General features: G+C 36.0%; 1 protein-coding gene and 1 long non-coding RNA gene across 2 annotated transcripts in view; both read right to left on the reverse strand.

Moving 5' to 3' along the window:
• The window catches only part of LOC111465656 (GRF1-interacting factor 1-like), a 4,848-nt gene extending 4,217 nt beyond the window's left edge, over positions 1-631 (reverse strand). Inside the window, exon 1 of the mRNA XM_023110145.1 lies at positions 334-631. Coding sequence (XP_022965913.1) covers positions 334-414 — 81 coding nt within the window. The 5' untranslated portion in view covers positions 415-631. The remainder of the gene's footprint in view (positions 1-333) is intronic.
• Positions 1-13,659, reverse strand: part of LOC111465762 — a 27,397-nt gene extending 13,738 nt beyond the window's left edge. Inside the window, exons 1-2 of the long non-coding RNA XR_002714279.1 lie at positions 13,568-13,659; positions 9,230-9,235 (exon numbers count right to left, since the gene is read on the reverse strand). This is a non-coding gene — a long non-coding RNA (uncharacterized LOC111465762). The remainder of the gene's footprint in view (positions 1-9,229; positions 9,236-13,567) is intronic.
• Positions 13,660-13,856: the final 197 nt, after the last annotated feature.

The raw sequence follows: 13,856 nt of genomic DNA on the forward strand, positions 1-13,856 counted from the left end.
ATGAAAGAGATCAAAACAATGGAAGAAGAAGAAGAAGAACCTGTTATGAATCATTTCTAACATGAAAAACAAGGAAAACCCACATGAAAGAGATCATAAAAAATGGAGGAAGAAGAAGAAGAACATACTATGAATCATCTCTAACATAAAAAACAAGGAAAACCCACATGAAAGAAATCAAAACATTGGAAGAAGAAGAAGAAGAACCTGTTATGAATCATCTCAAACATGAAAAACAAGGAAAACCCACATGAAAGAGATTAAAAAACATGAAGAACAAGGAAAACCCAGATGGAAAAAGTGAAAAAAAAAAGGAAGAAAAAGAAGAAGAACCTGTTGAATATGATCAGTAGTGACGTTGTTGGGATAATAAGCTGCCATCATGGGCTGCATCTGCATCAGGTGCTGTTGCATTAGAGAGAAATGAATGATGGGTTTTCAAAGAAACGGCTGATTTTCTTCTCTTCTTCTTTGGGGTTTTGAAACAGAGAGGGAAGGGAGAGGGGGTTTGGACGGTGATAGTGACAGAGGAAGGTAGCAGAGCTTCTGCAAATTACACAAACAGAAAATGCATTATGAGGGAGGTAGCAGAGCTGAGAGAAAAGGGGCTTTGGGGCAGCCGTTTTGGCTTTGTTTGTGGCCAAAGATGCCACTTTTTTCCCTCACAGAGCAAGGGAAAGGTGTCACGTGAGCGATAATGAAAGCGAAAATCAAAAGTTTGTTTGAATGTGTATGCAAATTTTAACTTTATTGACGCAACCAGATGGGCTAAGGGGTTGCTGCTGTTCCCAACAGAGAAGCTTCTTGTAACATTTGTAACATTTTTCCTCTGTGATGTTCTTTCTTGCTCAACTCATTCTCAGCGGATATTATTTTTTTGGATTTTTCTTTTTGGACTTTCTTTCGAAGCCTTAAAAAATGCATCTGCTAGATAAGGGGTGTTTCGTTCTTCTCCCCAATAAGAAGCGTGTCTGGATTCATCTTCTAGCCGACACTTAAAATTCATACTCCCAATATGGAATGATTCTAGTTCATGTAAACCTCTAGTGATTACACTTAAAATGGTTTATAGATCTGATTGTTGAGAGTTTGGTTGTATGTTTCTGAAATTCTAAAGGCTCCTAACATTAGTTATGACTTTGTCGAAGTGATTACCAATTCATTCCCAAAACATGACCGGAGGATTCCTCATACAACAAAAATATTATGCATAGGTGTTTGTTTGACCAGTAAGATAGTCTCGAACCAAAGAGAAAATTCATGTTTGAATAGAGAATGAGAAGAGAGCAGGAAGAGATTTTTGTTGAGGATTGTTGGGAAATGAGTCCGACTAATTAAGAGGTTGATCATGGGTTTATAAGTAAGGAATGCACATCTCTATCGGTACGAGGCCTTTTGGGGAAACAAAAAATAAAGTCATGAGAACTTATGCTTAAAGTGGACAATATCATTCCATTGTGGAGAGTTGCGAACTATTCTATGCCCTGCTCAACCAGATCTCCATGACATCTCGTGGGGAATCCCTATCCCGATTCCCAAACTGATTTACTTGGAGCAATCCTTTGTTTAGTGACCTCTTGAGAATTTTCATTCTCCGTGACATCCCATGGGGAATCCCTATCCCGATTCACACTGATTTACTTGGAGCAATCTTATGTTTGGTAACCTCTTGAGAATTTTCATAAGATAAATGAGAACAAAACATGTTGGAAATGATGTCCTATTTAAGGTTTAAGGATCTATTAGACACATTAATCAAAGTTTTAAAAACGATGATGGTCGGGTATGAAATGGGAGAGGGGTGTCGGGACCCGAGAGGAAGATAGTCACATGGGCGTGGTTGATGGTGTTGTCCAGTCCATTTCCTTCTGTCCACCATTGGTCCCTCTCACAAAAACCTCTCTTAAAACTTATCCTCAAAGTTCAAACAAACCCACACATTCCCCAATACCCTTTTTCTTGTGTGTTTTGTGGGTGTGGGTCACCAATCCCAAACTCTTACCTTTTGTCTCTCTAACCCTAGCTATCATACCCTTTTTCTTTCCTTTTCCGACGTCTTCGACCGGTTATATTTCACCCGAGCGGATGTAGTTGCATTCTCGAACTTTCAGTTGACTAGTTATACCATTAAACCTTAGCTATTACACCCTTTTTCCTCCTTTTCCGATATTTTGAATTGGAGATATTTTACTCGAGCCGTTATTGTCTCATTCTCAAACTCTATGTTGAGTAATTATAATCTTAAACCCTAGCTATTACACTTTTTTCCTTCCTTTACCGATCTCTTAAATCGGAGATATTTCACCCGAGCCGTTACAGTCACATTCTCAAACTCTAAGTTGAGTAACTATAACATTAAACCCTAGTCATTACACCATTTTTCCTCCTCTCCCGATCTCTTGGATTGGAGATATTGCACTCGAACCGTTCCAGTTGCATTCTCAAACTCTAAGTTGATAAATTATATCACTAAACCCTAGCTATTACACTCTTTTCTCTCCTTTTTCGGCCCCTGAATCAGAGATATTTCACCAATGCCGTTACAATCTCATTCTCAAACTCTAAGTTGAGTAATTAAACATTAACCCTAGCTATTACATTCTTTTCCCTCCTTTCACAGTGTGAATGTTTGATTAATCCACCACACCTAAATGGTGTGAAAGTTATCTTATTTATAATCAAATAAATTACAAGGATATGGAAATAGTAATAAATGGAAATAACAATAAATGGAAAGATACGTATGATAATAAGGCAAATATTAGATATTTGCCTTATAATAAAATATAAAATATAATATATATGGTAAACTATAATTTATTGCTAAATATCCTTAACACACAGTCTCTTGAATCAAAGATATTCCACTCGAGCCATTATAGTCTCATTCTCAAGCTGTAAGTTGAGTAATTACAACGTTAAGCCTTATCTATTACACTTCTCCCTCCTTTCCTAGTCTCTTGGATAAGAGATATTCCACCCGAGCCGTTACAGTCACATTTTCAAACTTTACATTAAATAACTATAATATTAAACCCTAGCTATTACACTCTTTTCCTTCCTTTACTGGTCTCTTAGATCGGAGATATTTCACCTGAGTCGTTACAGTCACATTCTCAAACTCTAAGTTGAGTAACTATAACATTAAACCCTAGTCATTACACCTTTTTTCCTCCTTTCCCGATCTATTGGGTTGGAGATATTGCACCCGAGCCGTTACAGTCGCATTCTCGAACTCAAAGTTGAGAAATTATATCATTAAACCCTAGCTATTACACTCTTTCTCTTCTTTTTTGGCCTCGTGAATCAGAGATATTTCACCCGTGCCGTTACAATCCCATTCTCAAACTCTAAGTTGAGTAATTATAACATTAACCCTAGCTATTACATTATTTTCCCTCCTGTCTCGGTCTCTTGGATTGAAGATATTCCACCCGAGCCATTACAATTTCATTCTCAAGCTGTAAGTTGAGTAATTACAATAAACCCTAGCTATTACACTCTTCTCCCTCCTTTCCCGGTCTCTTGGATCGAAGATATTCCACCCGAGCCATTACAGTCCCATTCTCAAGCTACAAGTTGAGTAATTACAACATTAAACCCTAGCTATTACACTCTTCTCCCTCCTTTCCCAGTCTCTTAGATCAGAAATATTCCACCCAAACTATTACAGTCACATTCTCGAACTTTGCATTAAATAACTATAACATTAAACTCTAGCTATTCTCGATGTGCTAAGTCGAGTAATATTTCAATCGAATATCTTTACTCTCGAAAAAAGTAGTTATTAAACGAAATTAGGTCGAAAAAAATGATGATAGCAAAGAAGAAAGGTTGAGAGGAAAAAGGGCAAAGTGGAGTCAAATCAATAAATGAAAGGGAAAAAGGTGATGCTCCCATGTGTGGGAACATGATGGGTGGTTAGGGTTTCTCTCTATTTTTTGATTTGTGTACTCAAAATTCCAATTTTGTCTTTCCTTTTTATCTACTCACGTGCCTCCAACATTAATGCATTTTCGATTCTAGGGTTTCCGATATTAGAACTCTCGGGATGATGATTCCGACTTACGATTTGTCGGGAAAGGTATCGATATTTAACGGATTGAGTTTAGTGCATATCGATTGTGTTTGATCATGTTGGTGTTCATTTGTTTAGTTACAAATTTGACTCATGTAGTGTTTGATAAAACAGCATAAACCATTTCTATAGTTTTGATAATATCTTTAAAAAACAGTCTTTGTCATAGGAACATACGGTATAAATTTGAAGGCTAAGCAATAAAGTTAAACGCTTCATGCCCAGAACTTTGAATCTAGATTCGATACTTGATGGTCTAAACACTCTCTTACATCTCCTACGATATAACTGTGTTACGTACTTGACGTACTAAGAGCCTATAGACTAACACGGGTTCTTTTAATGTGCTTTGTATTTTTTAGGAGGTCGCCCAATATAAAATTGCTCAAGCCTAACATGTTTTATGTAACAGCTCAAACCCACAACTAATAGATATTGTCCACTATAACCCATTGCATATCACCATGAGTCTCACGGTTTTAAAATGCGTCTACTAGAGAGAGGTTTTCACACCCTTATAACGAATGTTTCATTCTCATCTCCAACAGATATGAGATCTCACATTTTAACTTTAAAATTTTTTATGACTGAACCACTTAAAAAATACACCTTAACAGTATAGTATAGATAGAGACATTAATTTTTTTAAAGCATTTTTTTAACCGTTCTATTGCCAAGATCACTCATGAACGTGGTATCGGTCCATCCCGACATAAAATTATTTATATTAAAAATGATATTAAAAAAATTATTCCACGTACTAAGAAAAAGGACCAAGTTGATAAATGGAATATATATATATATATATATATTATAAAGTATGATGTGACAATATTTTTATAGCATATCTACATCGAGTTGGGGAAAAAGGACCAAGTTGGCTGGAATATGTCCTTTTATTAACTTAATTAATTAAACTTTTCTTTTTAGTCCTTCAATTTATTTTTACTTTTCACTCTACCCCTACTCCTAAAAATATTTTCCTTTTCCCCCCTATAAATAAAACTCATATCTCTCAACGATAATTTAATAAAATAAAATTTGTATATAGATTTATAAAGTTTAATTGATTGATTTAAAATATGATTAAAATATTGAGATTTCAAAATCAACCCATCTTGCTCGAGTAGGGTTCTTTCTTACAAGTTTACGCCTATCCCTAGTCGGGTTCTTTCTCCTCTGTAGCCGTTATCAAATTCACACAAGTGTGTCTGACTTGATAAGGAATCTATTCTCGCGACACAAGACATAACCCCTACACACATCTAAGAGCATGCTTCCTACATATTCATACAAGACCCGAGTAGACGAGTCGAGATTTGGCGAGGTACCCACTACTCGGAATACTCTCACAGAAGGAAAAAGATGTGTTTGTCAGATTTGGTTCTTCTTAGTTGGGTTGGACGGGTTCGACCAAAAATGTTATGCTTACACACAAGACTATCCTCTCGAGCTTTGAGCTTCATAAATGTCAAAATTTTATTTTATTTTTTAATTTAAATTTTTCTCTCATGGCATAACATTTATCCCCTCTTGTCACCGTCCTAAAATAAAGAAATAAGATAATTATTAGAACTATCATATCTGCCTTCGAGATCAAATAAGATAGAGTAGATAAAATTTCATAAATAGTTTTTATGCATTGATAAAACCCTCGTAATCCGCTTCTATAGAATTCTAGGGGATTATAGATTATAATTCAAATACCTAAAATTATAGGGTCTAAATTCTATATTTATTATTTATAAACTCTTTAAAAAAAAAAAAAAAAAAACATGAACTTGTCAGCCTTTCAATATTCTTTTTAAATTAAAGAATATTTTTCTGACAAGTTTTATGATGCTGAAACATTATTCAAAGATCAACGAGAGATTCTAATTTAGGAAATTAGCATAAAAATTATTAATTTTTAAAATTTAATATTTTAATGTAATCTACCGGACATGTTGTCATACTAGCTCGACCATAATAAACACATGGAATCAACCCATACGCTTATAGTCAATTCCCAAAAACCATGAACGATCATCATTTGACCAAAATCAAAACTCTATTCCCCTTTTGAAACCATAGAATAAACGTATAGACTCATCTCAAACGATGAACTTATCTAGGATGGGTATTGAGCGAGTGACCTTGTTTTAAAGGCAATGGTCTATGTGGGTATCAAAGTAGTTGGCTCACGATTATGAATATAGTACTATATAGAGATTCAGCTATGAAGTCGCGTCTAGTAAATAGCGGACATGAATTAACTATGTATGAACCAAAATATAACACTTACTATGCAAAGCTTAGACATGATTATGTTGTTATTCATGACATCAACCAACGGTTTTTTGCCTCCTATGTCACGGTTATGTGCCTATGTGTTATGATGATACAATGATGGTATTCTAGAGGGTTACCAATTACCTCTAGTAGCAACGTAGTCATTTAGGGTTAGTGCACATATATATTCTAGTTGGTATGGGCACATGGTCACTCCCCCACGTTTACTAGGTCAAAAATCTAGAGTGTTATTAATCTTTTTTAGTAGTGCTATAGTCATTTACCGCTAACCCACATACGTATCTTAGTAGGCAGGCACTATGTTATGATAGCTACTATGATGATACTCAAGACCTGTGAGATCCCACCTTAGTTAGAGACGGGAACAAAACATTTCTCATAAGAGTGTGTAAACCTCTCCCTAGTCGACACATTTTAAAACTATGAAGCTGACGACGATACACAATGAGCTAAAGTGAACAATATCTACTAGCGATGAGCTTGAGCTATTACAAGACATTTATCAGCTACCTCTAGCATTGATGAAGTCATTTATGACTAACCCACATTGATATCTTAGCTAGTTTGACAAAATTCAGCTAATTGCATACCTAGACCAGTTAAGCCTAGAAATATGTACGCTATGTTTCAAGATAAGTACAAATGTTCCGTCAAGGCCCATTAAGTGCAAAGTATCAAAAACCTATAATTTTTTTTTAATGTTTATCAATTATTTTTATACTCAATCATGTCAAAAGAAAGAATATCGCGAATATGACATGGAACAAGTCAGTGAAAGGTCGTGGTGAAATATATTTTACTTATGTTTTTTTAGATCAAATTCTAAAATTTATATGATCTCGAGCTTCCAATTTAGCGATTCTAGTTCTCTCTACACGTATTGGTCGTTAATAAATTATGTTTTACACACTTATAAAAGTCATTTTTAGCTCTTATATTGATCCAACTTTCTTCACACGTACCAGTCGTAACCATTACTTAAGAACAAGAATGCTTCGAAAATAAGTAAAACATGCTCGAAATACTTCGTCAAAAGACCTAAAATGTATGCATTTATAACCATTTCAGTTATCACTTGTTGGATGATGAAAGTCCCACATCGGTTAATTTAGGGAATGGTCATGGGTTTATAATCTAAGAATACACTCTCCATTGGAGTGAGGCCTTTTGGGAATCCCAAAGCAAAGCCATGAGAGCTTATGCTCAAAGTGGACAATATCATACCATTGTGGAGAGTCGTGTTCGTCTAACATGGTATCAGAGCTATGCCCTAAACTTAGTCGTGTCAATAGATTGGCAAATCCTTAAATGTCGAACAAAGGACTCCAAAAGGAGTCAAGCCTCCTCGAAGGTGTTGGATGATGAAAGTCCCACATCGGTTAATTTAGGGAATGGTCATGGGTTTATAATCTAAGAATACACTCTCCATTGGTATGAGGCCTTTTGGGAAGCCCAAAGCAAAGCCATGAGAGCTTATGCTCAAAGTGGACAATATCATACCATTGTGGAGAGTCGTGTTCGTATAACATGGTATCAGAGCCATGCCCTAAAAACTTAGCCGTGTCAATAGATTGGCAAATCCTTAAATGTCGAACAAAGGACTCCAAAAGGAGTCAAGCCTCCTCGAAGGTACGAAGGCAGTCAAAAATGACTAAGACTCCAAAGGAGTCGAGCCTCGATTAAGGGGAGGCGTGCTTTGTTCGAGGGGAGGTGTTGGATGATGAAAGTCCCACATCGGTTAATTTAGGGAATGGTCATGGGTTTATAATCTAAGAATACACTCTCCATTGGAGTGAGACCTTTTGGGAATCCCAAAGCAAAGCCATGAGAGCTTATCCTCAAAGTGGACAATATCATACCATTGTGGAGAGTCATTGTGGAGAGTCGGCCATGAGAGCTTATGCTCAAAGTGGACAATATCATACCATTGTGGAGAGTCGGCCATGAGAGCTTATGCTCAAAGTGGACAATATCATACCATTGTGGAGAGTCGTGTTCGTCTAACATCACTATCCTTATATTATCGAGTATCTACCTATGCCAATATCTTTCTAAGTGAATCGATGTAGTTTTATTATGACCCTACAATATGGTAATATACATATTCAAAATACCCATAAACTTTGTGCTTTTCAAAATTTTCAAAAAGTTTCAAAAATACCTTTAAAATTTATAAAGCTAAAAAAATACTCTTAGAGTTATTACCATATTTAAAAAAATATCTATATATTTTTTTTTTCATGAGTATTTTTTGAACGACATACTAACGGTTTCTTCCATATACTAACGTTAAAAGTATTTTTGAAATAAAGTATTAATGATTTTTATAAAAAAATTAACGATAAAAATATTCTTAAAAGTTAAAAAAATATTTTAAAATAAAGTACAAAATTTAGGAGTATTTTATACTGAGGGAAAGTTTAAAACTAAATTTTTATGGCCCAAACATATATATATATATATATATATATATATAGTACATCGCTCTCTCATGGAAGTTGGCCGCCTATCTTAGATCTTCCCATTTTCAAGAGAGAGTTCAATGCTAAGCTTGGGGATTTGGGTATGGCAGAAGTTTATGGACACTATTCGAGTTTGATGGTTATTTTCAGGTCTGTCATCCGTTTAGTTGCTCAATTCATAAAGGCAAAGAAAAAAGAGATTCGCCTTGCAAGAGGTTACCTAAAGAAAAAGGAAACTCACCACTCATGGGTGAAAGAGGAGAAAAGTTCATTGTCCGTCTCACAATTTCATTGCCTGATTAATTATTTTCTTTTCAACAGAAAGAGTCTGAGACTTCCTTGAGAGATATATATATATACCGGGAGTTCCACCCGAGGAATCAGGGGCCGCTGTAACTTGCACCTGGACAGAAAGACCATATGAAGCTTCACTGTTCCCTGGGATTGGCTTTCTTCCATTTAAACTAATTTCGATCATTCTTTTAGCTGCTTTGATCGGCGCAATTGTTGTGGCTCGCCAGTATTTTGCATAAATTGAAAATCCATTGGATTTTTTTTTGTAGAAATAACTTCACTGCATTTCTTGGTATCAAAACAGGTTAAGAACCCAGGTTCGGGTCCATAAGCAGTGACAATTGCCCCATGAAGACTCGCCCCAGCGGGAGGCCCGCACGACGGGCTATTAGCTCAGTGGTAGAGCGCGCCCCATATATATATAATTTTAATTCCAATCCTAAAGTAATAATATAATTTTCAAAATATATAAAAATTAATCTTAATTATAACATTTTACCTATTAACCTTTTATATTAGGCCATTAACATTTTTTTAAAATCTAACCCAAATTAAATATATATATAAATAATTAAGTAAATGCCCAAATAGGATTTAATATATATTTTTATATAATCTAAAATTACTCCAATTTTAGTCAAAAGTTGTAAAGATTAGATTGGACAAAACAAGATAAATAATAATAATAAATGTTTTGTGGAATTTTAGGTAAAAAAAACCTTAAAATAATAGATTTTCATGGCCACATGTTTTTAGGAGTGTTAAATGTTTATTTATTATTTCAAAATTATAAATTGGAAAAAAAAAAAAAAAGAGAATCATATAGAAAACTAATAGTCTTACAACTGAAAATTTTGCTTGTTACTTCATTGCTTAGGTGGCTAGTTATCAAAGTTGAACAATCGGTCTAACGGAAAATAGTGTGCTCGTATTATATTATTGGGTCTATATATCGAAACTCATCCTTTCTCGTAAAACGTGGTATGTTTGAAGACTAGTATGACAATTTCGGGCACCTTTCTCACTTGTTTTAGAAAAATGATAGTGTAAAATTTATTAACCCACGAATTGAGTTAAAAATAGGGTTATTCTATTTGTTTTCGGTAGATCGTGACCTAATCAGTGTGTTCTTGCTTATAGATATGGAAGGTGGGAGAAGGTAGGTCACTTTCGTTCAAAATAAAACACCTTTATCGGATTAGAATCGTTGACATCGAATGTGTTGTTCAGCTTCGCGAGTTTACATGTGTAACAGTAAATATTGTTCATTTTACCTCGTTACTTATCGTCGTTAATCTCACGATTTTAAAAAGCGTCTACTAGTGAGAGATTTCTACACTCTTATAAAAAATGTTTTGTTCCCATGTCCAACCGATGTGGGATCTCACAATCTACCTCTCTTGGGGGGGGGGCCAACATCCTCGTTGGCACACCGATCAATGTTTGGCATTGATACCATTTATAACAGCCAAAACCTCACTACTAGCAGATATTGTCCATTTTGGCCCGTTACATATCACTATCAACTTGGTTTCCAAACCCTTATAAGAAATGTTTCGATTTCTTTTCAACCAATGTGGGGTCTTACCATATGTCTTTCTCATAGCTCCCAACGACTTTTGAAGAAATTAAGGAAAGACGGGCAGCCATGTTAGAAAAGTAATAATAGGTTGAAAATCGTACACATGGAAACATTGGACAAGTACACATTCTATGTTTTTTCTTGAGCCACCAATGTTTTTCAAACATCTCTCCTTCTACGAAGCTCACATCAAAACCCTACAAAAACACCCATCTCCTCCTCCTTTACAAACACCCATCTTTTTTTCCTCTCTTTAATGGAGAATCTTAGAAGCCTTCCTAATCATCTTCGTCACGAGAAACTCGAAGCTTCGAATTACCGAGCAACAATGGCGAACAAACCCATCAAAGTGAAGTACATTTCAAGTCCCATGATGGTGAAGGCCAACAACGAGTCTGAGTTTCGAGCCATAGTTCAGAAGCTCACCGGCCAGCACTCGGCCGATGATGCTTTTGATCGATCACCTCAAGAATTCAACCATGCCTTTTGTCCCTCGTCGTCTGCGACGACTTCTTTTGACTCAAAGGATTGTTATGGTTTGGTTTCTGGTGATGCTTACGATCTGATCGGGGTCGGTGAAATGAAAAATTCTTTATATGGGTTTCAAGCTTCTTATGTTGATGTATGGAGATAGAAAGTCAATTTTGTATTTAATATTTTAGAGATAATTAATAAGATGATCGAAAAACTTAAAAAAGAATTGAAAGTTACTGCTTATACCAACTAGATATCTCTTCTTTTTTGTGGACCAATCGTAGGAACTTCATAGTTGAGTGTCCTTTGCTTCAAGCAATACTATGTTAGGTGACTTCTTGAAAATTTCTATAGAATGCATGTGAGTGAAGACAAAACATGTTAGAATGACTCGTATGTGTTGGTTTGTGGGGATAAAGACCGAGTTTGAAGTGGAAATTTTGAATCTAAGAAAGGAACATGATATCAAATGCCAACGAGATATGTCCACATCAGCACGTTAATACATATATTCAAATCTTGAGGCTCGACTCTAGATAAGCGGTGGAAACTATCGAGCTCGAGTACAGCACACCAAAGATTTTTCCATTTGCTTTCTTTTTCCTTAGATATTGTTTATATTACCCACTTCCACTTTCCCCTCCCTTTCCTCAAAACTAACCCTCCTTATCTACGGTATTTTTTTTCTCTCGTTCAGCTCGATAGTAATTGATATGTATTTTCAATCGAGAAGTTAGAGGTTAGAACCACTTTACTTCTCGAACCCTTTTTTATCTTTAAAAACTAAATTTACGGCTGAAAGTAAGGGTGTTCAAGAAAACTCGATGATCCAAAAATTTGAGTTGATTCACAGAGTTTCTTTAATTCAATTCAAATAAAATATTAATTTAAAAAATACATTATTTTGTTCGACTTGAAATACGTATTAACGAAGTTTTGTAAAGTTTAAGGATGTTATTGAATAAGATAAAAAAATTTGAATATTTTCTTCCATTTAGCTATATAAACACTTTATTTTAATTCCTTAAACCGGAATCATTTACCTGTCAAAGAAGTACCCCAAGTCAAACACGTTTGAGTTTTTATGATCGAGTGACCGAAAAGACAAGCGCATATCATCTCGATTCATTCATGCTCCTCTTCTTCGAGACCATGGCCTCTAGTGCTTAAAGGATCTGCCCCGAACTTGGATCATAGTCGATGGGTTCGGTTTAAAAGCATCCATATCTTTAAAAGCATAATAATTGAAAGTGAAGGTAGAAAATTGAATTGTTTGATGAAAGAAGTTTAGTTTTGTCGTTTATGAATTTGTTTATTTTTCTTTGGAAAAGATTATGTTGATTGATAAATGATTGTGATTGATGTTGATTTTAAATTTGACTAGTATTAGTATACCACATGAATTTCAAACAACTATGCCCATAGATGTGACTAGTAAATATATGATTCAAAACATTTTGAAATTTTCAATATGTATTCAAACTCCAAATTTGACTTGAAAGTCTACTTTATCGGTTTTATTTTTGTTTTGGTTTAAATTATATTTCCGCTCGTGTACTTTGAATTAGGGGTATATATTGAACACGAGAATCCGAGTACTTGAACTGACTCAATCCAAATTATAAGGGTTGAGCTGGGTTATATAGCATTTTGGGTTGGATTAGGTTGTGTTTTCAGGACTCGATCCAATTCAGGTCTAGTTCAGTGACAGAAAGGATCATGTCAACTCGACCCAACTCGTTACGTTAAAAAAAGAAAAAGAAGCCCCGTTCATCTTCAGCGCAAGAGCGCTCGATCAGTGAGCTATTACGTACTCTTTCAAGGGTGGCTGCTTCTAGGCAAATCTCCTGGCTATCTTTGCAACCCCTACCTCCTTTATCACTGAGCAGTCATTTAGGGGCCTTAGCTGGTGATCCGGGCTGTTTTCCTCTCGACGATGAAGTTATTCCCTATCGTCTCATTGGCCGACTTTGCCCCTTGTTATTTTAAGATCATATATAGTATTCTGAGTTTGTCTCGATATGGTACCGCTCTCGCGACCTGCACTAAAATAGTGCTTTACACCTAGATGTCCAGTTAATTGCTGCGCCTCAACGCATTTCGAAGAAAACTAGCTAGCTCTGGGTTCAAGTGGCATTTCACCCCCTAACCACAACTCATCCTTCAACATCAGTCGGTTCGAGCTTCCACTTAGTTTCACCCAAGCTTAACGGACAGATAGTCTTGGGTTCAACTCAGGCATTGAAAAAATTCAAGGCTCAGCACTCGCTAACTTAGTAGCGAGCCAACGACACCTTTTCATGTTTCAAGGCCAAAAATATTGACCCGAGTTCTTCTTCCTCCTCACATCAAACTTCAACAGTCTTTGAGCATCAGACACCGAACGATGTGCTAGCCTTCTCACTGTTCCCCGAAGGGGGTAGACACGAGGTGATGTGCCAGTAAGGACGCTGGGCCCCAAAGTGGGTGGATTTGGGGGTGGTCCCACATCGATTGGAGGAAGGAAAGAGTGTCAGCGAGAACGCTGAGCCCCGAGAGGGGGTGGATTGTGATGTCCCACATTGGTTGGGAAGGAGAACAAATCACCATTTATAAAGGTGTGGAAAACTTCCCCTAACGTTTTAAAGTCTTGGGAAAAGCCCGAAAGGGAAAGCCCCCTAACGTTTTAAAGTCT

The sequence above is a fragment of the Cucurbita maxima genome, unplaced genomic scaffold, assembly GCF_002738345.1.
Source record: "Cucurbita maxima cultivar Rimu unplaced genomic scaffold, Cmax_1.0 Cma_Scf00029, whole genome shotgun sequence".
In the NCBI taxonomy this organism is placed as follows: domain Eukaryota; kingdom Viridiplantae; phylum Streptophyta; class Magnoliopsida; order Cucurbitales; family Cucurbitaceae; genus Cucurbita; species Cucurbita maxima.